This window comes from Vipera ursinii (assembly GCF_947247035.1).
Source record: "Vipera ursinii genome assembly, chromosome: 1".
In the NCBI taxonomy this organism is placed as follows: domain Eukaryota; kingdom Metazoa; phylum Chordata; class Lepidosauria; order Squamata; family Viperidae; genus Vipera; species Vipera ursinii.
This window is the reverse complement of record NC_139512.1, coordinates 179,962,371-179,987,629: the sequence shown is the minus strand read 5'-3', so window position 1 is coordinate 179,987,629 and position 25,259 is coordinate 179,962,371. Positions and strand designations below refer to the sequence as shown.

Genomic DNA, 25,259 nt, shown 5'->3' with positions numbered 1-25,259 from the left:
CTTTTGATTTAGTTCCTAGCATTTCTAAAATTGGACTGAAAATCAGGAAAACAAAAAGGATTATTTACAGGAAGAATCAAAGAAGGAAACAAGGAATATGCCCCATAATAAATGAATTGAAAATTTCAGTTGTCAACAATTTAGCATCAAGAATCATTGAAACTGATTATTACTTGCAGTCAAATAACTTCCAAATAAGAACATTTTGATTGTGAAGAAATCAACTGATCTCCCACAGCTGATTAACAGTGTGGATACCCTCTTCTAAGCAGGTCGGTGTCCAATGCTAGAGCCAGGGTTATTTAGGAAGAAACCCAAGCCAAACTGAATCTCTTATCAAAACTAAGACAAAAGAATAATTCAAGGGCTGTGTTAGTACAGTAGTCTTACAAAAGTGAAGGTGTAGGCAGAAGCCACACCAAGAACATGTAGACTGGGTGATCTTTTCATCAAAAATCCTGAACAACTGAAATTCTGATGAGCTCTGTAGGAGAAACTAAATAAAAAATTGATTATGGTTGACCAGAAATTCAATATAATAATTCAAATCTTTATTAAAGGGAGGCAATTTCTATCTTTCCCGACATTAAATCCTTTTCAAGAGAGCCGGGTTTTAGCATAATGTGTCCAAAGTTGGATGTATTGAGTCTGTTCATGCCTTGAGTGAAAACTCTGGGTCGATTTATTCAATGATCCATCAGCTTCTTTCTTGGCTGTCCACAACATTCTCAGGTGTCTTCTCCCACACTAAGTTCAAAAGCATCAATTCTATCCTGCTTATTTAAAGTCCAACTTTTGCTTCCGTAGTGTGTCATAGGAAATATCGTGGCTAGCATGATTTTGATCTTCGTAGCCCGTGAATATCTTTTCCAAGGCTTTCATAACTGTTCTGTCGGATACTAGTCTCCAGCTTATTTCTTGATTGCTTGTTCCTTTACTGTTGATGGTTCATCCTAAAAAGCCAAAGTTGTCCACCACTTCAGTATCTTTGTTGTCAATTCTAATGCTGGTTGTTCTACCTGTTACGATTAATTTGGTCTTGTTTATATTTTATTCCCATTTTTTTACTGTGCCCTTTGACTTTGCATTTTGATTTGCATATCCTTTGCATTTTCAGCTATCAAGATAAGTGTCATCAGAATAGTGCAGTATATTTCTTCCTCCAATTTTAAAACCACATGCATCTTCCAATCCAGCTTCCCTTCCCTTCCATGCATAGAATGAGTAAATAAGAAGGTATGCAGTCTTGTCAGACTCCTTCACTAACTTGGACTCATTCTCCAATAAAAATAATGCCTTTTCTCTAATCAAAAATGTCAATTTAATCATTTCAGCAAAATCTGTCCACTTCACCAGTCACTCCTCCACAAGGCATAGTGCCTACTCTTTCCATCTCTGTGCATATAGTAATCTTGATGCAGAAACCATATTTTGAAGTAATCTTCCATGGCTTTTTTTCTAACTGTTTATCCATTAATCCTAAAAGGAAAAGTTCTGGCTTTAATTGAACATTGATTTTGTAAAAAAATCTCTGTATCAAAGTGTGCATTTAATCCAATTTTGTTCACATTTTGAATATATATTTGAAATGCTTTTATACATTCTAGATAATTTCTCTGATGCCATGCTAATATCATTTTATAAAAGTTCTCTTAAAGCACACCATGGCAAGTTCAGCCCTTTTGACCACATATTTTCCCATTATTCCATCCAAATAACCAAACATTTTAGTCTACTTTATCATAAATTCTTTAATCTGTTATTCCTGTTTCAAACTTCAACAAACCTACATTTTAGCAATTACATATTCATCAGTATATAATTGTATTTCAAACTCTGACTTACTTTGTTCCATACCATAAGCCTTTTATACATTTTAATTTTTTTGAATAACTGTAAATGGGAACATCATGGGCAGGTGATTCCCAGGGGGAGGGTGTTCTTTGTGGGTGTGCCTGCCCTTTGGAACGAACTGCCCCCGACCTTCGCTCACTTCGCCGGGACTTAAAAACTTGGTTGTTTGAATTGTCTGGCCTGGACTGAGGGATTTTAAATTATATTAAATTAAATTAAACTAAACTAAATTAAATTAATTTTAAATTTCAATTTTAATGTTATCTTAATTTTGTGGGCTTGTATTAATTTAATTGTATTTTATTCTCTCTTTTTGTATTGTTTTTAACTTGCCCTGTGAACCGCCCTGAGTCCTTCGGGAATAGGGCGGTATATAAATTCAATCAATAAATAAATAAACAAACAAACAAACTACTCTACAGGTGAAACTCGAAAAATTAGAATATCATGCAAAAGTTCATTTATTTCAGTAATGCAACTTAAAAGGGGAAACTAATATATGACATACACTCATTACATGCAAAGCAAGATAGTTCAAGCCGTGATTTGTCATAATTGTGATGATTATGGCGTACAGCTCATGAAAACCCCAAATCCACAATCTCAGAAAATTAGAATATTACATGCAATCAATAAAACAAGGAGTGTACATAGAACAATATCGGACCTCTAAAAAGTATAAGCATGCATATGTACTCAGTACTTGGTTTGGGCCCCTTTTGCAGCAATTACTGCCTCAATGCAGCGTGGCATGGAAGCTATCAGCCTGTGGCACTGCTGAGGTGTTATGGAAGACCAGGATGCTACAATAGCAGCCTTCAGCTCTTCTGCATTGTTCGGTCTCGTGTCTCTCATCTTTCTCTTGGCAATGCCCCATAGATTCTCTATGGGGTTCAGGTCAGGTGAGTTTGCTGGCCAATCAAGCACAGTAATCCCACGGTCATTGAACCAGGTTTTGGTGCTTTTGGCAGTGTGGGCAGGTGCCAAGTCCTGCTGGAAAATGAAGTCAACATCCCCATAAAGCTTGTCTGTGGAAGGAAGCATGAAGTGCTCCAAAATCTCCTGGTAGACGGCTGCGTTGACCTTGGACTTAATGAAGCACAGTGGACCAACACCAGCAGATGACATGGCTCCCCAAATCAACACAGACTGTGGAAACTTCACACTGGACTTCAAGCATCTTGCAGTGTGTGCCTCTCCATTCTTCCTCCAGACTCTGGGTCCTTGGTTTCCAAATGAGATGCAAAAGTTGCTCTCATCAGAAAAGAGGACTTTGGACCACTGAGCAACAGACCAGGTCTGTTTTTCTTTAGCCCAGGTAAGACGCTTCTGACGTTGTTTGTTGTTCAGGAGCGGCTTGACAAGAGGAATGCGACATTTGAAGCCCATGTCCAGGATCCATCTCTGTGTGGTGGCTCTTGATGCACTGATTCCAGCCTCAGTCCACTCCTTGTGAAAGTCCCCAACACTTTTGAATGGCCTTTTCCTGACAATCCTCTCCAGGCTGCGGTCATCTCTGCTGCTTATGCACCTTTTTCTTCCACATTTTTCCCTTCCACATAACTTTCTATTAATGTGCTTTGATACAGCACTTTGGGAACATCCAATTTCTTTTGCAATTACCTTTTGAGGCTTTCCCTCCTTATGGAGGGTGTCAATGATGGTTTTCTGCACAACTGTCAGGTCAGCAGTCCCCCATGATTGTGATTCCTACTGAACCAGACTGAGAGACCATTTAAAGGCTCAGGAACCCTTTGCAGGTGTTATGGCTTAATTAGCTGATTAGAGTGGGACACTCAGCCTAGAATATTGCACCTTTTCACAGTATTCTAATTTGGATTTGGGGTTTTCATGAGCTGTACGCCACAATCATCACAATTATGACAAATCACGGCTTGAACTATCTTGCTTTGCATGTAATGAGTCTATCTCATATATTAGTTTCCCCTTTTAAGTTGCATTACTGAAATAAATGAACTTTTGCACGATATTCTAATTTTTTGAGTTTCACCTATATATCCTTCTGCTATTAATTGCTCTTGATTTGATTTTAAATTCCAGTTGATAGTTTTCCAGCAAATCCTAGTACATCAGCCATTTAGCTTTCTCTGGCAATTCTATAATATGTTTCTTGACCTGAGATCATAAAGATGTTTTCAAACATAACCTGGGTTTATATCAATTCCATATTCTCAATATGGCATGCCTAATAAAATGATTTTTAAAATCCACATCAATTTTAACTTTATGTTACCCTAAATATCCATACCATCTGAACATCAGGTTGTGACTTTCTAACTGTAAAAGTATCTTGTTTTCTTAGCAACATCCATTCTTTCATCCAGACCAAGCAAACCAGCAGCAAATTATAATTTCAAATTTGGTAAACCTAATCTTTCTCTTTCCTTAGCATCCCTAACTTTAATTTGTGGCATTTCCTTTGCCATAAAAATTTAGATACCTCTTTGTGGCATTGTATGTCTGTGGTCAAAAGAGGTATTGCCTAAAACAAAAACATCATTCTTGACAAAACGTTTTTATCAAAGAAATTCTCCCAACAGACTTTTCTACAATTAATGAAGCACATACTGACTTCTTTTTTGGGGGGCGGGGGCTTTTCAATTATCCAGCATGCATTTGCAGTAATGTCTCATTTTTTTTATTTTTTTTTATTTTAATTCCATTTATATCCCGCCCTTCTCCGAAGACTCAGGGCGGCTTACAAGCTTAGCAGTAGCCTTCATTCTATGTATATTTTTTATTTTATTTTATTTTAATTCCATTTATATCCCGCCCTTCTCCGAAGACTCAGGGCGGCTTACAAGCTTAGCAGTAGCCTTCATTCTATGTATATGCCTGCTTATTAGGGCTTACAGACACACCCCAAGTGGCATTATTACAAAGTCAGCTTAATTTCCTCCAACAATCTGGGTCCTCATGGTTTTTGGCCTTTTCGATCTGAGTTGTATGATCTTAAGCTGTTAGCATGTGACATTAAGGATATTGTATGATAATTTGCATAGTCTGCTTGCAGTTTTTCTTTTAGTGTTGGAATCTATATTGACTTCTTTCAGTTGGTTAGTCTCTGAGTCTTTCTCCAGATTTTCTGGAATAGCTTGGTTAGAACGCACTAGTTTATGTTCTTTTGGATGCCATATTTCATTATGGGTATTCCATCAGTTCCTATAAATTCTCGACTTGGTAATGGTTGGAATGCTGGTCTGATTTCATATTCTACTACCAGAGGTTCTTATAAGAAAGAAATACAGTATATCCTAAGATATCTTAGATGCTGATATCTCTACTGTATAGTATATTCAATATTTCAAGTTTTCCTTTTTTCTCCAAATATGTTTTCAGATGTTGTAATACTGCTTTTTGTCTTTTCTAAAAACTCTTTTTATTTAAATTGTTTTCTGAGATTTTTGTCTGTTTCTTGGCTTTGGCTTCTCTTCTCTTCTTGCCAATTTCCAATTTATTCTAACATCCAATTTGCTTTCTTCTCTTCATTTTCAGCAGTTTCCTTTCATATTTCATCATTAACAATTTCTTTAATCTCATTCCATAATTCTGTATTAATGAGGTTCAGGACTTGAAAGCTATTCACAATGTTCTTCTTTAAATGGTGGATATATATTCAAGATTGTATCATATAAACTGACTGGCTTTTTTCTTCTTTAGCTTTAACTTGAAGCTTGCATAGGAGCAGTTCGTGATGTATTCCAGTCATGTCTTTGATGTTATAACGGAGTTCCATCTACTTTTAGCAGTAATATAGTCAATAGAATCAAATCAAATGGAAAAGATGTAACCTAGAAAAATATGCTCCATATACTTGATCACATGGGTATTAACTCTATAATACAGGATTATTTGGCACCTTTCTTATATTGTGATTCCAAGAACTCAAAAAGAATTCAATCTTTGCTATCTTCTCTTTCATCATTTTCAGCAATCTCTTTTCACATTCATCCTTTACTATTAAGGTAAAATTATTTTTAAAAGATGTAAGACAGATAGAATCACAGAAAGATTATGAATTGTTCCATAAATGAAACGTTAACAAGACTGATTAAAAATATTAAAAACTTTGTATACAGTGGAAAGAGTATATTTTTGTTTCCCAAAAGTTTTCTTTAGAATTAAATTTGTTAGAGATTTTAGAGATTCTTCCTCCGTCATCTTATTGTTCATTAGATCATTGCTAATGAAAGAAACTAGAGCTTATTTTATTTCATTATAGATCATATAGCAGAAATTTTGAGGAACAAGATGCATCACTGAAAGAAAAGCAAGCAAATTCTAATTTAACAACCTGTATTTCGGAAAACACTGTAGGCATAACTTCAGAAGTCTACAATTCTCAGTACTTGGGAACATCAGAGTCTTCAGGAAAAAAACAATCAATGGTAATGCACACAATTAATACGCAATTTAAATATAAGCATTTAATGTTGAGTTTACTGAAGAGCAGTTAAAAGGACCAAACTGAGTTACTTAGCAATTTCCTTTAAAAAAAATCCTGCTTAGATCATTTGTGTTATAAAGTGTGTTGTCATTCATTAAAGCATTTTTAATATACCAGAATACTTTAGTTTTTATGTAAGTCAATAATGCTTTCTTTTTAGCTATAAGACTTAGTTGGAAAAATATACACACACACACACACCATCCAGGTGAACAGTGAGATTAATTTTCAGTAGACAGGATTGCATTGGAGAAGTGCAACTCAATACGTATTTGTTTCATTGCAATAATTTATTTATTTGGGGGTAGTGTGTAAGTATATTGCATGAGGCTTCCCCAATCTGTTTAATTAAACCTTCTAAATAAAACTGGCCTATTTTGTCATTGTGTAATTTTTTCTGTTGATGTGAATGATGTGATTTTAGAGCTTCCAGTATCAGAATTAATAATCATTTCAAATATTTTGTACAAGATATATAGCATATTTACTGCAAAGTTAAACTGGAACTTCTACTGCTTAAAAAGACCATGTTAAAAAAAACTCCTCAGTGCCTTTGTCAGCTAGTTACTAATTTCAGTTGAAATCATTTTTGGAGATTCCTTTCTTCCTTCATAATGTGCATATGTGAAAAACTTGAATATGAACGTGGGCTTGAAACAACTTCCTACAACTAATGAGAGAATCACAATTTGTTTCTAATTAAATTAATGCCTGTAAAAAATACCACTTACAAAATGAATTGATCTCCAGTGTATGTAGCCATATTTTTCCTCTTTCTTTTACATACACAAGCACATCTTCCTTTCCATTCTGGCAGATAGAGAAAAAGGAGGTGAGGTGGGGGTAACGGAATGAAAAGGGGATGAAGTGAAAGGTAGGGAAGAGAGGGGAGGAAACAAAATTGGATACAGATAGGAAAAGGGAAGAAGCAATTGGTTAATAATCACAACTTTATCAAATTTATATTCCACCCATCCAGCAAGACTAGGATAGGGAAGAAGAGTCAAGCTATTATTCTATAACTTATTTAAGCATTATAAAAGGCTTACAGGCAGCCTCACCATAGAAGATGCTTTTTTTCCAGGGCATCCAATTAGTGCAGCAGTAATATCTGCAGCTATTTTCATTTCTTACTCTTTTCTTTCCAACATCTGTTGAAAAATTAAGAGGATTCCCCCTTCCTCTCCGGAGGGTGTGTGTGACTAATCTTAAAAATAGTGGTAAGACACATGGTTCGATAAAAGTTTGTTTTCATTGCCTTTTATCCTTCATCTCTGCCAGACTTTTCTCTGGGAACGTCGGGCTTTTCCACTAAAAAATGAAGAAGTAGAAGCTTTAATACCCCAGCGTCAGCCAGCAGTTCATCAAGAATGTTCAAATATGTCTGTTCTTAGAGACTCTGACCATAACCCATACACTGCCTTTAGTTTTCTGAATGATAACCAGTCACAAAAGGAGAGTTCTATCCTGGAAGTGGAAGACCACCACCAAATTTACTTGGGAAGAAAACAGACGTGACAGAGAGCAAAGTTGCTTATTTAGGAAAGTAAATCAAGCTGAAGGAAGATGTAAGGTAATATATTTTCATATATTTCATGCAAACAATAATTTTTTTCATAATATTAATAATTACAATATAATTTTTTACTTTTTTTACAGGCAGGATGAGAATGCAAGAGCTATTTATTTATCTGAATTCCAAGAACGTTTTCTGTCCAGTAGACTAACATACTTGATGTGAAAAGTGGATGCTCTTAAACTGTAATCTCAAATCACCATCCCATGTTGATCAAATATGCAAAGTGTGTAGTTATTGCAATGCAGCAAAATATATCTTTTCATTTAGCAAGTGGTAAAAAAAACCAACAATCTATAAATTTATTAATAGAACACATACTTGCATTCATTAGGCTAGACAAGCTAAAACTACAGATGAGATAAAGTCAGCTTAAATGATTTAATTTTCTGTACTTCAATAGATTTCTCCCTCTCCCCCCCCCCCATTATTTTAAAGGTAAATACTAGAAGTATCTGAGAAATTCAGATTTTTGAAGTAAGGGAATCTAATATTTCATTGCATTTAGCAGTATTTATACTTATTCAACTCTTTTTGTATCTCTACAAATACTATGTATGTGTTACAATCAGCAGATTACAAGCATCCATTTTTGTATCTTAGAAACCTTAAATATATATGGAAAAAAGGACATTTAAATACAAGCATTATGAGCAAGACAAAATAGCTCTTTTAGGTAATGAGAAGACAAATGAAAAAGTTCTCATTCAAATCCCAAAATGATGCATTGCAATGTTACCTGTATCCACCAGGGATGCTAGGTGAACAGATATTGCACAGGACTGTTGTGTGCATTTACTGATACCAATTCAAGATAGCTCTTCTGTGAGGAACTATTGTTGGTTTTTATTAACATACGATTATTAAGTATGCTTTTTTAAAACTGTCATTTCCCAAAGTTAGCTTTAACGGATAGATGGCCAAATTTTAGTGTTCCATTGTCCCAGCAGATTAGAAGTACACTGGCTAATATAAAAATGTTAAGTTGCTTTTTCACACTACAGCCTATGTTAGATTGTAGTTTCCTATATATTTTGGTTTTAGCTTTTTAAATATTTTGTCCAGAAAATTAACTTTGAATCTTGCCTGATATACCAATTTTCAATGCAAGGTTTTAAAATTAAAAGTTATTTCTCTATACTACAGTGTGATGTTAATGGATTGAAGAATGAACATAAATATAATATCCCTTTAGTAATTTGTATTTATGACAAATCATGATTGGGAGATACTGTTATCTTAGCATCAAATGTTTTACATAATTGTGATGAATATGAAATGACATTTTTCCCCCTCTGATTTGCTTTCCAAAGCTGAAGTTTGTATTTTTGTTGGTCAACCTTATTTCTGGTTTATCTTACTCACATTTCTTTTTAATATATAAATTACAGTTACTTCTAATAAATGAGTATCCAGACAGAATGTGAAAAATGAAAACATGCATTCTTTAAAATTATTTTATTATTTTGATTTTTTATTATTTTATTGATTTGATTTTCACTCTTAAAACAGAGCTAATTACGACTTACATATTTATTACAATGAGCTAAATGGTGGGCTTTGATCATTTGAAAGGTGAAATTCTTTTCTCTGGTAAGTTATTTTTTCATAGTAATAAATTTCTTGTGAACATCTATTCTTACAGTTGATGACAAGTGAAGGAGATGGAATTCATACATATATTGCTTTGGTCTATTATAGATGTCTGTTGTATGTGTACTAACTTCTACTTAGTTATTTTAAATGAATTTAAAGAGCTATGTAAACAATTATATTGTATTATTCTTAACATATGCAAAATTTCTTAGTCAAATTTATTGTTTTATTAAATATTCTGTTGAATTCAATAGGGCTTACTCTTAGCCAAATCTGTACAAGATTGCCCCCTTTGCAGATTAAATAAACAGAGGCCCTGACCAAAGCCAGAACTCCTAAACGTTTGCTATCAGTTCCCCAAACAGCAAAAAGTATGCATTTAACTACCTCATCTACCCAGACCTGGAGTAAAACATATTTATTTTAATACAATTGGACAACAGAAAAAGTCTCTATATATTTTCTTGTTTTATATTCTTCAGCTTATTCTTCATGCAAGTGGAGATACAGGGATCAACATTTTGTTTTTTTTTTAAAAAAAGATCTGCACTTCCTTATTCTTTAACATTGTCTCCCACTGTTTTCAGCATGAAAAGGGCAGGAAATGGACCAAGGTTTTTTTTAAAATTTCAAAACATTTTCAATAAAGCCAATTAAAAAAAAATAATGTCAAACATTCCACTGAAAAGAGAATTGCAATATTTGTCTTCATTATCGTATTTGTCTTAAGAAAATGATAGAAATGTTGTAATTTGATGTGCCAATTTTGACTGGAAGATTGTTTTTCATTCAAAAGGCATTTGACAGGCATCAAATCATAAAATTTCCTTCACTACTTTTATAGTATGAACTGCACATCTACAATGAAATTTCTGAAACATTGTATCAATTGGGAATCAAAAAGTATGTGCATATATAAAAAACAAATTATTTTCAATTTGCAAGTAACTTATACAAGCTGAATGATAATTAACATTGCTTCAAAGCCCAGGTATGCATTCTTTTTCAGGCTGAGGGTACAACCAAGAATTGGGTGGATTCCAAGAAGATAACTACATTTAAATTAAAAGATTTAATGTAAATTACTTTCCAAGTATTTAATAAGTTTTTCCGTCTGTCATTGTAACAGTTACAGTTGATGACAATCTTTAAGTTTTACAGATTATATATCCATGATCTTATCTTTTTAATGGCTTGCAACTTTTGCTGTTATTTTCATATTCAGAACATTGAAGCAAATTTCCTGCTCCATTATTTTCATCCTTCTATTTCTCATATTTATCCTCCCATTTTTATTCTTAAAGTGGATTGCAGCTATAATTGTTCATCAAGGCCAAGTCAACCTTCAAACTTTTCCAATTCAAGGGTTTATTATCTAGCATTTTATTTTAAGGAATTACCACATTTGTATTTAAATTTTTTTTAAAAAGCTTTTACGTGACAAACTACTGCATGAAATAAAGGAGCAAACAAGGAAGGTTTTCTCCAAGATCACAAAACTTACTATGTACTGTGCTTAGTTTTTTGGTCATAAAATGAGACTTCAAAGTTGATGTCCTGTTTTATTCCACAATGGTATTCCAACCCACCCACAAGAACAATAAAATGTAACCCATTTGGCTGCCACCCGATTTTACCGATCAAGAGAACGCTTTTGAGCAGCTTCACAACAGACATTCCTCAGAAGGTTAATCACAGCTCTAGGGTCGTCACTCTTCATTATAGCACTCCCAGACACAATCATATTTGCACCTGCCTAAAAGCAAATCCCATGACACTGTATTAGAATTTTTAAAATAAACATGCAACAATTATTAATTATAGAAAATTTTGAAATGTATACGTTCTAACAGAAACAAGCAGCAGTTAGCCAGATCAGCAGCTTTAATTATACTTTCCTTGTTACTTTTAATCAGCAAGAAACATCAAGGGTTGTTAAAATGAATACTCAAATGCTTTTCAAAAAACTTACAGAATGGGGAAAAATATTAAACTCAGATTTTTTAAAAATGGATTACCTAGACATAATGTTCCAATATTTACAGTTTTTTATTTAACATAGATTGTCTCTTAGTCTTACCTCTGCACATTTATGTATAGTGTCTGGCCCTACACCACCATCTACCTCAATATCCAAAGAAGGAAACTGGGTTCTCAGCCAGTGAACCTAGTTAGTAATGCAGAAAGTACATCAATTAATAGGAACAGTAATTATTTTTCTCAAAATATGCAAAATTAGACATCAATGTATAGTATGAACATTCTTAATTAAAATGTTTAAGTTTGTTCCCATTACTTTTTCATAACACTGGGATTTTTGAAATAATTTGCAAACTTACCTTTGGCATCATATCTTCCATGAACTTTTGTCCACCAAAACCAGGTTCCACTGTCATAACTAAAGCCATGTCTATCTGATTGGACCATGGTGCTAAAAAATCTACTGTGGTTCCTGGTTTGATAGCCAAACCAACCTAAATAAGAAAAGGACCAAAATATTAAAACAACTCGTATCCTGAATCTTTTAGAAAGAAAAAAAAGAAAAGGATTCAAATTGATTCCCACCAAACATAGTAAAAAGGTCTGCCAAATAAACATTTTTCAGTGGCGAAGAAAAAGATTACTTACAATATAAAGCTACTAAGCTAATGTTTGCTTAATGTGCGTATGGATGCATTGGTCTTACAAGTTGTGATTAAACAGCATTCATTAAGCACCCATTATAGTGATTGATATGTATGTGTAAAGTGTCTAATGTCGAAGTATTTTAGTGTTTGGGCTCAAAGAAAAAATCCACTGTTCTAAGTTTAAGACAAATTGGGGGAGAGGATCAATACATGTTGCTTTGAGTGTCTTGACATTGGTGAAGGTGGGAGTTCCTTCTAAACTTTTCAAACCATACAGACATGGAGTAAATTAGCTTCATATTTGCTCCTATGGGCTGGAGCTAGCTAAGAGGAGAATAGGAATCAGGGTGAGATGTTTTGTATAAGCAGATGTAACATTTTAGAGTACTCTGTTGAGATTCCTTTTTCAAAAATTCAGATTCCAAAGTATACGATATATGATGTATATGTGTTACAGGTACTGCTGTGATGGTACATATGCAAAATTATACTGATGTATACTTTTCACAGATAGAGAAGTATATTGTTGCAGTTGCCAAGTTATGAGTTGAGTTAAAGCGATTCTAGTGCTGTCTGCTCTGTTGCATTTAATTTTGTGGCTGTTAATGAGACATGCAAAATCATTGTCTTCCAACTTTTTATAAGTCAGATGGTAAATAGCAATAAGCAGAGGTTACACTGTTCATTTACATTTTTGCAACTGGGGAGAAAAGAAAAAAGGCTTGTTCCAGTTACTGCAAATGATGGGACATTGAAAAGTTTCAAGTGTTTATTCCATTCAAACAGAAAACACTCAGAACTTTTTGAGGAAGTTTCTGCAGGAAAACTGGCAGTTAAAACTGTCCAATGAACATTTTGAATGGAGCTCTTTTGTTCCAAAGAGAACAAAACATTAGCAAGACAGAAACAAGTAAATAGCACAATGAATATAGGAGATAATCTACCTTATCAAATTTAGTTGAGCTGATAGTGTTAGAAGTAGGGGAACAGGTCTAGGGTATATATGGGTACATAACCCCATATGCATATATATATGACTGGTTGACCATATCCTAAACTACAATCCTAAATATATTCTTTACAATACTTTTTAAACAATGTAACACGATAATTCCTAATGTGTTACCAGAAAAATATTTGAAAGCACCTGTCAGTACAAAGCACCCAACATCATAGCTCTGCCATGTCTCTTTCTAAGCACAACCTCTAAGATTCAAGTTACTCTGCCCTATGTTTGCCATCAGATATATCTAAGAACTCAATCACATCAAATACAAAAATGCTGAATTACTTTCTTGGGGTAGAGTAGTATTCTTTTTTCTGCATGTTTCCTAGTCTGAGCTTTGATTCCTATCAATTAGAAAATATTTAGAACAGTATTTCTCACATTAACATAATGAAGGCAACTAGAAAAATAAAGTGTGGCTCATCTATCAGCAATACAGGAAACAGAAGATCTAATGTGACATTCAGAGATATGTGAGGTTAAGGATTATTTTACTGAACTGTAACACTTTAGTAGCCAATTTGTTATAGTGGTTAAGACATCAGATGAGAAATCAGGATACCATGAGTTCTAGTTTCGTCTCGGGCACAAAACCAGTCACTTTGGGTGACCTTGAGCCTTTACTTTCTGTCAGCCTTAGGAAGAAGGCAATGGAAAACCATTTCTGAAAAAGCTTGCCAAGAAAATTGCAGGGACTTGTCCAAGCTGTCTCCAGAATTGGATACAACTGAACAGAAGGAAAAAATCAGTTTTTTGTAATATAATGTACATTTCTTTGGTATTTTAAAGGAATAAGGGCATTAATAGAGATACAATGTAGGAGAAAGAGTAGCAGAACCCGGGAGTGGAATTAAAAGAAGGATCAGCTTAGAATCCGTATGTAACCACAACAGAACTAAGTCCAGCCCTCCTTCCCTTGAACTCCACTGACCCTTACCTAACCCCAAGCGGGTACTAACCATTAGTTGAAAAGAGGAATTACTAAATTCTATCAATTCCAAACCTCTCACCTTCATTCCATTTTCTCTTATATCTTTGATGAGGGCCCCTGCATTATCGGTAGCTTCTATATGAAAGGTATACTGATTTGCACCAGCTACAGCCATAGGTTTTACCCATTGTTCTGGTTTAGCAACCATCATATGCATATCTAGAAAGAACAAAATAAAATCAGAAGCACAAAATACCGGACTGCATATTTTCCAAATCACTAAACCCGAGGACACTCCCAATTTATAAAGCATTGTCCAGCTTGGTTTTAGGATATAAAAGATATAAGGATAGGACCCAAAGGTAAGCTTTTAGCACTCAGTACCCAAATACATAACTAGCAGGCTCTTTCCCTCAAATACTAACATTTCAATCTGTTTTCGGGATTATACAGTATGACTACAGTAATACCTTAAATTCAAGAAAAACCTTGTTAATATGCTTTTCACCTATTCTTTCAAGTGTTGCTGTCTTATCCATGAGAAGTTTCTGACAGGGCAGTGACTGGCCTTGACTATATCACATTGACCCTCAAAGCAGCTGTTCATCTGGTACCCAGTTTTGTTGCTACCGAAGCTACTCACAACTCTTGCTTGTGCCACTGGCATGCCATTTAGTGAAAGGAATCCCTTACCTCTTCCTCTTGTCCAAGCAGTCCTGACCAGCAAAAAAACCCCAGAATCCACTAGAGCATTAAGGCTGGCTCTCCCAAGAAGTGGAGGTGGGCTTGCCACTGAAGCAAGTCCTCTCCTCTGTTTTTTTTCTGCCCCCCCCCCCAAAAAAAACACCTTGGCTTGCAGCTTGCAGTGCTCAGGCAGCAGCAGGCATATAATCTGGTTGGGTTCTGGCAGGAGATGCTACCTTCACAGGCAGCCGCTTACTGTTGCCTTGTGGGCTCCTAATGTTACTTTGTTGGCAAGATATTATTTCACATAGACTTCATTCATTCTTTCTGACAGCCAAACAATAAGTGGTCGTAGAGGCACAGCCAGATGGGAAGTGACAGTCCTATAGCAGGACAGTTGGTATCCAGCAAAAAGTGGGTCTTCCGTTACCAGGTCTACATAGATGGTCTTCTTCCATTTTCCAATAGTAAACACTTTACTGCCAGATTACTTTGACCATCACGCCTTTTCATCATGGTTCAGTATCAGACTATTTACAAGGCAGAAGCTCTATTGTGAAGAATATCCTCATATGGATAATGTTAGAGATGGGGCATAAATATGTATGAAATGTTTGGATGCATCTCATTTAGATGTATTTTTGGTCTGGACTTAGAAGACAATTTTTGCCATTGTGGAAAACACTATTCAGTCTTAGCCCTTATTATTTTACCATCATAATACAATTACTTCTATTTAATATTATTAAAACTCATTGATACATTGAGTTTTAAATACACTAACAGAAGTTCTGTAAATCTATGGAACACAAAGAGAAGATTTTGATTTATTTATTTCAATTATACAGCCACCTATCCTACACACATGACTTTCAATTAACAGCAGAGAATATCAAATTTTCATTTTCAATTATTCTAGTGTAGAAAATTGTTATTTTCCATCAATGAAGGAAAAGATTGCTCACTCGTGGCATCCAGGGAAGACAAGGAAAAAAAACTTACAAAGATATTTGGGACCAGATTATGTGCAGAACCATCTTGATGCCATTCTATCAGCCTGTCTCGCTTAGTCAAGCAGGGAAGGCATATTGCAGACCCCGTCGGCCAAAGAACTCCCACTGGTGGGGTCCATACAGAGTCTTCTTGCTGTTGCCCCTGCCCTGTGGAACATTCCCCGCTCCCCAGAGATGAAGTGGGCCTCTACTCTCCTGGCTTTCTGGAAAGGCATTAAAAATACAGTTCTGTGGCCTTCCAGATGTGGGGCTGCTTAATGCCCTGAAAGCCCTCCCCCCTGCCTTTTAAATGCTTGCCTCTTTTACGTTTCATGTGCTTTTAATATTTTATTTGTACACTGTCCAGTATACTGTTCTGTGAGGGAGATAAGCAGTTCCTAAACTAGATAGATAGATGATAGACAGATGTGATAGACATGATAGACGGATAGATGACAGATACAAGGAAAAATAAAACTGATACTTCCAGACAACGTCAGGATGGTAAAAAATATTGGTGGTGCTATTTATGTAAAAGTCATCTATGATACTATCATAATCATAAGTAGGTTAGTATTGAAGTTGAAGCTGGGGAGGTAGGTAATTCACAATAAGAGTTATAAAAAAAACCCAAGAGAGACAACATCTCACATCAACAAAAGGGAAGGGTCTGTTCTGTTTTAATGTAAGGACTTTAAATAATTATATGATCAATCATGCTGTAATCACTATTCATTAAATAAGGAAAGGCTGAGCTTTAACCACTATATTAGTATCATTTAATTTCTGCACATCCATGGAAAATCAAAACAGAGCTGAAAGCAGCACAGACATTTTTTTAAAAAAATAATATTCTACTCCTTGAAAAAAGGTTACTTGCCCTCCTTTAAGTCTGTTCTAAAATGGAGTCTAGAAACGACTACAAAAGAGAAAGACTGGGATGTCAGAAGCTGCAGCAATGTCGTTTTCCTAAAATCCATTTTTTTAAAAAAAAAAAGTACATATGTACGTGCATGTGTAAATAAGGGGCAAGAGGTCTTGGTAGGTTTAAAAATGGGCACTCATGATTGCTGTGCCCACTGGTGCCATACTTCTTACCTTGGATTAATATTTAACAGAATAAACAAAATATTAAATACAATATTGATTATAAACAGCAGACTCCTAAATAGAAATCATTTGGCTTTTTTGCAATCCCTTCATGTTAAGAACAATTTCCATTGTTTGAGCCCTTCTCTTTCTTGTGTTCAATTTCATAGTAACAAAGAAAATTCTTAATATGTCCACCAGTTTTAAATTTAATATACAGCTGAGATCTCTAATACCCACTAATGTTCCAAAGGAATAGATTGTAATGCCACCATTTTTCTTACCTGCAAAACATTCAAAGGGTTGCTAGAGAGAGTGAATCACCTATTCTTTTTTTTATTAAAGAGTTTTACAAAAACAAAGTTTTACAATATATCCCCAAATCCCCCCACCCCAAACCCGCCCACTTCCCCCCCCCCACTTCCCAGAGCTAAATACAGGATTATAGTTACAATAATCATATTCTAAATAAAAATTATGCATAATATACAATTAACCAAATTCATAATGTGCTTTAACTCCCCTTTAACATAACTATAAACAAAGTACCAATAACAATATCCCACTAAAATCTACTCATAAGCTAAATGGAAATTTTTAGTCCCATATTTGTTCTGAATATAATTTATCCATCTCCTCCAAACTGAAATATATCTTTCCTGTGAATGATCTTTCAAATAAGCAGAAATCTTAGACATTTCTGCAAGATTCAAAACTTTAAACACCCATTCTTCTATAGTAGGCAAACTATCCTTCTTCCAATATTGTCCCACCAGTAACAGTGCTGCTGTTATCATATTCAACATCAAATTAGTTTCTTTAACATCACAATCTACAACAATACCCAATAAAAACAATTGCGGAAAAAACTTTATCTTTCTCTTAAAAATCTTTTGAATGTTCCACCAAATTTTGATCCAAAAAGCTTTTATATTTCTACAAGTCCACCACATGTGAAAACAGGTAGCTTCTAAACTACCACACCTCCAACATTTAGACTGTAAATTAGGATACATGTTGGACAACTTCTTGGGATCCAGATGCCATCTATAAAACATTTTATAAAAATTTTCTCTTAAGTTTTGAGCCTGAGTAAATTTAACATTTCTGACCCAAATTATCTCCCAGGTGTCCAACGAAATTGGTTCCTGAATATTTTGTGCCCACTTTATCATACAGTCTTTGACCAATTCCGTTTCCGAATCCAATTCAATTAAAGCATTATATATCCTCTTTATATGTGCACAATTTAAATCTCTAATTTGTTTTACTAAATTTTGATCTGTAATTGTGATGCCAACCTTTTGATCTGACTTCCACCTAGCTTTCAATTGGGTATATTGAAACCAAGAGTAACTTATGTTTTCTTGTCTTAACTCCTCCAATGATTTAAGTTGCCAATCATTCCCTTGCAATCTAAGCAGTTCCTTATAAGAAACCATATCCATACTCACTCCCATAGATACGCCCTCTATCGCGTGTCCAGGAATTCCCCAAATCGGTATTTTATAATTTAACTTGTAATAATACTTTTTCCAGACATGCAATAAAGCACTTCTAAGAATATGGGATTTGAAAGCCCTGTCCACCTTCTTATCGTAAAGCAAATATGCATGCCATCCATATACCAAATCCCAACCCTCAAGATGAAGTATTCTCTTATTAGTTAAATTAAGCCAATCACTAACCCATGTCAAGGCAACTGCATCATAATACAATTTCAAATTCGGCGCCTTAAGTCCCCCTCTTTCCCTAGCATCTTGTAAAATCTTAAATTTAACTCTTGGTTTTTCCCCCGCCCAAATAAATTTATTAATACCCTTCTGCCATTGATCAAGGTTGGCATCCTTTTTCAATATATTCTCACCTATTCTTAAAGTACCAAAAGGAGGCACATCTGCTGCAAGGGTTAGATACCTTCTTTGAAGGCGGCCTCGTCTATTTCTGCTTGTGTGACTACATGGGGAAGAGCCCCTGAGTTCCCATGAAGCAAAGCCATATACAGGAAAAGGCAGAGGCAACCTCCAAGTCTTCCAAATAACATGGCTGCTGTAAGGCCTCGAAGAGAGGCTCTTCAGCTATGCTAACACATTCTTTTGGAAGCTTTAAACACCTTCAGGTGGCATTTTCTTCCACAGCTTATGCACAATTCCACAGCTCAAAACAATGCTGAAGTAAGAAGAGGATAATTCAAATGTAACTCATTCCAAGCCTAAAATTAACCTAAAATTAATAAAGAATAACAGCTTACCAAAAAAGGCCTGCTGACCCAGCTGCTTCCGAAGACTCTCTACAACAGGATGGCCAAAAGTTATATTTGGAACAAAATGCCTATCCAAATGGGGAAAAAGTAATAAATCCATTGTGAAATAATATTTGCTGGAGTATTTCAGTATATGCACAATTTTAAATAATTAACTAGCATTAATTAATAGAGCCTTGGTGGAGCAGTGGGCTAATGCCTCCTTAAGTAACACCAGCTGCCTGCAATTATTGCAGGTTCGCATCCCGCCAGGCTCAAGGTTGACTCAGCCTTCCATCCTTCCGAGGTAGGTAAAATGAGGACCCAGATTGTTGGGGGCAATAAGCTGACTTTGTAATAATGCCGCTTGGGCCCCCCCCCCCCGAAAGCCCTAATAAGCAGGCATATACATAGAATGAAGGCTATTGCTAAGCACATTTAATTTGTGCTTAGATTGTAAGCCGCCCTGAGTCTTCGGAGAAGGGCGGGATATAAATGGGATTAAAGAAAATAAAAAATAAATAAATTTAATTTACTGATTAAATATTAGTAAAATGCCTGTAATGGCAGAAGAACAAAGAACCTTAGTACTGAAAGAAGCTTCAGCCAATGGCAGCAGTGCATCCCAGTACTTGTGGTAGAATCCCAGTTAGACTGGAGGGAAGTGTTACCGGGGAGGGGGAGGCCAGCTTAGAGTCCTTGCATTGCCCCCTACAAAATACCACTGAAGAATTGCAAGCCACTGCAATCACCCTATGGGATTGGGCACGCAGAATGAGATCTGTCATATGTTTGAATTTTATTCTAAAATACATACAAGTTTGCAAATTCTACTCCCTGCTTCTATTTTCAGTGGTCCACAGTATTATATAGCTACAATCTACAGTTTTAATTCTATATATCATCAGTCTCATCTTCCATTGATTTTTTTAATGGAATTATTTTGCAACTTGTTTGTAAGATACATATAGTAGATCTCTCTCCTTTGTAATTCATGGCTACAGGGTTATCTTTTTAAGTCATTATTGATTATTGATTAGCCCTATCAAAGTGCAAAGTTCCAGCAACAAATTGTTACTAAAATTTGACAAAGGCAATTTAAAATGGAATTTGATAAAATACAATTTAAATTGTAATTTGATAAAATACAATTTAAAATGGAATTAAAATAAAATACAATTTAAGATGAAATAGTAATAAAATACAACCTAAAATGAAATTGTAATAATGTACAATAATTTAAGATATAGATAAAATATGATAACATTATATTTCGGAGTCGCCCTTGCAATCTACCCCAATCAGTCCCACATATGAAGATCTCAACCGGATCATTTTGTTTAAGTACTGTGCTACGTTAAATGTTATTTTCAAGTTCTGGCCGGACATAAGGTAAGTTATTTTGATATGGGGATCCCAATGGGTCATTCGTTTGGTATATAGACCAAGATACCTGTCTCTCACCCTCTTATACAGGCAACAGTCAAATAGGATGTGAGCCAGGTCCTCTACCTTTGCCACTCCGCAAATGCAGAGACGCTCATTGTACGGCATAGCATGAAATCTCCCATATCTGACCATTGTGTCAAGCTGTTCGAATCTCGCTCTCATAAATATCTCCCTAATATGTTTTGGGAGTTGTAACTTCAAATAACTGTCCACTTGAAAAGTACGTTTGTATTTACTCAGCCATTTCAAGTTACCCACCTTACTAAGGATAGCTATATCAGTTTGTGCTTCTATATCCTTAATTCTTTGGGCAACTCTTTTTTTGGATTGTTCTCCTGTTACACAAGAGACAGGAAGGCCATAGCTTCTTACAAAATTTGTTAGTTTGGTGATCCAGGAGATTTGTGATTGTAGTTTTATTTGCTCTAGTAGGCATAATTTGGGGAGTCTATCAGTCTCCATTTCATTAACTTTGCACCAGTAGTTATAAGCTCTAATTTTAGATAATGCCTGAATTGTATGAATTCCCAGGCTACAGGGTTATCAATATTTTACATCATTTTTTGCCAATTACATTTTTAACTATTTGAGTTATTGCAAGAGAAATCTTTCCTCTAAACTGAAGAAAGGCAGTACACACATTTAAAAAGTATTCTGATTCCACAGTTTTATTTGGATGTATCGGCAGCATGTAAAACTCCTAAGAAAGTATCAATACTAAAATATATTTTGATTGACTCTAAATAGACAATATTTTTACCAGGCAATTAGAATATTACAGTTATTTGAAATAAAGAACTGTAATAATATAACAGATATTATTTAACGAAAGACTGATTATAGGTCCTAAGGTTATTGTGTTTTTTACAGACAGAATAATTGAACACAATATTCTTCGTGGTTATTGGACATTACAAAGCCTGTGGGCTGTCAACTCCATTAGCTTGAAAATGTAAAATGATGGAGGTGATACATATATGACAGGAGTTTAGCCTCTATTGCTAGTTTTGGTTTAATATCCATAAAGATATGGTTCTGGGAAGAGTAAGGTAAAGGTAAAGGTTCCCCCACACATGTGTGCTAGTCGTTTCCGACTCTAGGGGCCGGTGCTCATCTCTGTTTCAAAGCCGAAGAGCCAGCGCTTGTCCGAGGACGTCTCCGTGGTCATGTGGCCGGCATGACTAGATGCCAAAGGCGCACAGAACGCTGTTACCTTCCCACCGTAGTGGTCCCTATTTTTCTACTTGCATTTTTACGTGCTTTCGAACTGCTAGGTTAGCAGAAGCTGGGACGAGTAACAGGCGCTCACTCTGTTACGCGGCACTTGGGATTCGACCCACCAAACTGCCGACCTTCTGATCAACAAGCTCAGCATCTTAACCCACTGAGCCAAATTCAAATATATGAATTTGAATTGTATAACAATTTGGACTTTATCAATGTATGAAATTACTAAGCATGGGACATAGCAAAATATTTGACTAATAAAGATACGTTCGTTTATTACTTTGTTTTAAAACTTTTAAAAACTAAATTAAAATAATGCAGATTTTCCCTGTGCTATGGACTTTATATAATACAATAATAAAAAATAAAGTATTAGGACTTCCGGTTTTGCATCATAGCAACTCGGCCGAAAGATTGTGGAGCTCCGTACCCCACAGCTGGTTTCGCCCTGCCTGGAGACCTTTAATGGGTCTAATGTCGTGCCAGAGAAACGACGGAGGGGCACCCCGATGATGGTGGTCAATCTATTTGATCTGTGGGAAGCTCTCCAACCTGACAGGAGAAAGGCTAGCTGCACTCCGGTGACTAGCCCAAGCTACTGCCATCCAAAGTTCAAAAACACCAACTAAGAACTGTTCACAGTACGTTGGAGCTGGGTGAGAATACTGATCTCTATTTTGAAACTGATTTCCTGGAAAAGATCCCCAAGAAGCAAAAAAATTCTCTGAAAGTGAGAAGGAAGGGGATTATAACTCCACCCTTCCATAGATGGAAGCGGCAATTTAATTTTTATGGGGGACAGAAATAAATTGAAATGGACCAAGGTAAAGCTATAATTTGGATAAAACTGAAAATTATGGAAACTGTTAAGATTTTCTACTTAAAAGAATATTGACAGAATTACAAGAAAATGATCATTTCATTTTAAAAGCTGGAAAATAGACACTGACATCTAGTAGTAGAACAGAGTACAGAATTATAGCTGTCTTGCCTCAGAAACTGGCGCCCAGAAACAGAGTACTTTTATCCCTTTGATCCTCAGTGATTCTTAGCTAAACAGAGAACAGCTGGGAATAGAGGAAAGAAAACACACTGGGCTATCTATTGCAGAATGAGTTTTGGTGACGGTTTGTTGCTGGAACTTTGTACTTTGATATGGCCCAAGGGCTAATCAATAAAGTTGTTGCTATTGCAGAATGAAAAATCCAATTGTTATGAAAACTGCTGACCTTCTTGGATTGTAAATACTTACTGAGCTGTGATGTTTAAGAACAGTCTGCAGAGAAAGAAAAACTGACCTTTTGGCTATTCTCCTAGAGGGGAAATTACTAGATGGTTTTTAAATGACTGAACATTGTAGATTGTTTATAAAGATAAGAGATATACAAGACTATAGTGTTTGGAATTGGTTTGGAATTGGTTTGATGAAAATGAAGGTTGCATATACAACTAAAAGTGGTAAGAAACCACATGCAATATTATTTTCTAAAATCCCTAGTCTGGGACATTAGAGATCTGCAGGAGAAATACTTCAAGATAAAACAACTGTAATATAAGCTGATTAGAAAAGACATTACATACTGATGTTATTGTTAAATATTAGAAAAATGTTTATATTTAAATAGGTATGTATTGACAGTATTAAGAACTATATTTGCTTAATGTTGGTAAAAGGAAAGAAGAAGAGGACCAAGGAAAAGTATTTCTAGTTAGTATGTTGATTATGAAAAAATAGAAATTAACTACTATTCACTGTTGTTAAATATATGAACCCAGACAACACATTGTTTTGCTATTTTAAAAAATCAATAAAATATACTAAAAAAATAAAAAAATATTAGATGAAATATGAAATAATTTGACTTGTTTTCTAGGTATTTCAAAAGTAAAAGTTCTTGTTTTATACTAGTTCATTCGACTACAAAGATGACTTGTAGCCCTATGTTCACACTCTTTCCTGTGATTGGTTAACATGATTTAGAAAGGCTTGGCATTTTAATTTTTGTATGCCAGCTGCAAGTAGTATGACTATTTCATTTAGCCACAGCAATCCAGCAGTCCTGCTTGCCATCATAACCCAGGACCATGCAGATTGTTAACCAAGGACTTCACGTGACCATGACGTGGGAAGAGGCAGGAATCCCAGGCAAGTAATCCAGTAGGTGAGAGCTGTGGATGAGTGCCATGGGCAGGCACTAGGGAGTGTGGCCAGGTGCTACAGGTGGGTGGATGAAAAAGCAGTCAAAGCAACTTGCAACATCCTGCCAACTACTTTACCAACTGTCTGTGGCAAGCTAGCAAAGAAGGTTGCAAATAACGACCTCGTGACTGCAGATTGCTGCAATGGCTGCAATTTTGCAGGCTGTTCATTAGGTCCCCCTTGCTCAGTGTTGTCATAACTTTGAATAGTTGCTGAATAACGGCTTGTAACCTGAGGACTACCTGTGTTTCTAAGGCAAAAATGCTTCCAGGAAGTACTTTTTGCATTATCCTCCCTCAAATTCCAGGCACCATAACAAAGCACTGCTAACAAAACACTGTTTTCCTGTAAACAAAGTAGCCAAAGTGATGATAGTTTCGACTGTCATGGCTAACGGCCAGTTGGCAAGTTCGCCCTCCTCTCCGCAGCTCTTCTTGTGACTAAGGGCTGCTACGGTACAGGCAGCCCCCACCCATCCCAGCAGGTTTGCTGGCACTCAAACATGCCTGGAATTTGTTTTTTGAATCACAAAAATGACGTTTGGCTGACTGAGAGTGCTGGAAAGCATTATGGAGCGGTATATAAGTCAAATCGCTATTGCTGTTAAATATTGCACAAGACCACCGCGCTTTCCTCCTTCCGTTCTATTCCAGGAAAGGTTCGTTCAGAAATAGGAAAGCCGCCCAGAGCCAATCAGAAGGGCGATCTTTCGCCCTTTCCTCCCGCCCACCACGACCGTCATCTACCGTACTCCGGTAGAGAGCCGAATGACAGGCGTCGGCCGCCCCCGCCAGGAAGGGACCCTGTCTCACGCGCTCGGGCGAGTTACCCGTCCATTACATCCAGGTGCAGGTAGTCTGCGCCGCAGTCCATCATGCGCCTGCATTCGTCTCCCAGAGCCGCCAGATCGCTGTTCAGAATGGACGGACCTATCCGGCACCCCGACGCCATAACTATTTCTCGGAGGCCCAGAAGCTGTACTCCTTCCGACCCGGAAGCAACTCTGGCTTCGCCAGTCCGCGGAAAGGAGTTTTGTGGGAAATGTAGTTTTCCTGGTCGTTGTAGGCGTGGCTTTAAAAATGGGCGCCAAGGGAGCTCACCTGCCAAACGTTAACCGTTAATTAGTCTACTTTGATTCGGCTGGGGAATCCCGAAAATCAATAACCTTGATTTGTGGGTCAGCATCTTAAGTGGAGCCAGATATTGCTTGGCCTTTCAAACTGTTCAGACCTAGGGAAGCCCCCAAAGCGAAGACGAAGGGACTGGCTCTTTATCTATCTATCTATCTATCTGTCTGTCTGTCTGTCTGTCTATCTAT

The 25,259-nt window shown here is 36.0% G+C and overlaps 2 protein-coding genes across 8 annotated transcripts in view; one reads left to right on the top strand and one right to left on the bottom strand.

The window, feature by feature from the left end:
* The window catches only part of KANSL1L (KAT8 regulatory NSL complex subunit 1 like), a 70,062-nt gene extending 60,039 nt beyond the window's left edge, over positions 1 to 10,023 (top strand). For 3 of the 4 annotated variants that reach the window (XM_083354451.1, XM_083354452.1, XM_083354454.1), the window contains 2 exons: positions 6,098 to 6,263; positions 7,604 to 10,023. In XM_083354451.1, coding sequence (XP_083210577.1) covers positions 6,098 to 6,263; positions 7,604 to 7,840 — 403 coding nt within the window. In that variant the 3' untranslated portion in view covers positions 7,841 to 10,023. The remainder of the gene's footprint in view (positions 1 to 6,097; positions 6,264 to 7,603) is intronic. The other variant, XR_014491422.1, reaches the window with a different exon arrangement.
* Positions 530 to 24,938, bottom strand: RPE (ribulose-5-phosphate-3-epimerase). 4 transcript variants are annotated; one of them, XM_083354968.1, is made up of 8 exons: positions 24,771 to 24,934; positions 19,075 to 19,154; positions 14,138 to 14,277; positions 11,834 to 11,968; positions 11,575 to 11,661; positions 11,132 to 11,250; positions 7,054 to 7,132; positions 530 to 1,479 (listed from the first exon to the last, which is right to left on the bottom strand). In XM_083354968.1, exons 1-7 carry the CDS (start codon positions 24,890 to 24,892, stop codon positions 7,102 to 7,104), a joined length of 714 nt encoding a protein of 237 aa, XP_083211094.1. In that variant the 5' UTR covers positions 24,893 to 24,934; the 3' UTR covers positions 530 to 1,479; positions 7,054 to 7,101. The 4 variants fall into 4 exon arrangements, with proteins under 4 accessions (XP_083211094.1, XP_083211093.1, XP_083211095.1 ...); XM_083354967.1 differs by lacking the exon at positions 530 to 1,479 and adding an exon at positions 7,384 to 7,633 and having other exon boundaries at positions 7,081 to 7,132; positions 24,771 to 24,935; XM_083354969.1 differs by lacking the exon at positions 530 to 1,479 and adding an exon at positions 7,384 to 7,633 and having other exon boundaries at positions 7,081 to 7,132; positions 24,782 to 24,911.
* Positions 24,939 to 25,259: the final 321 nt, after the last annotated feature.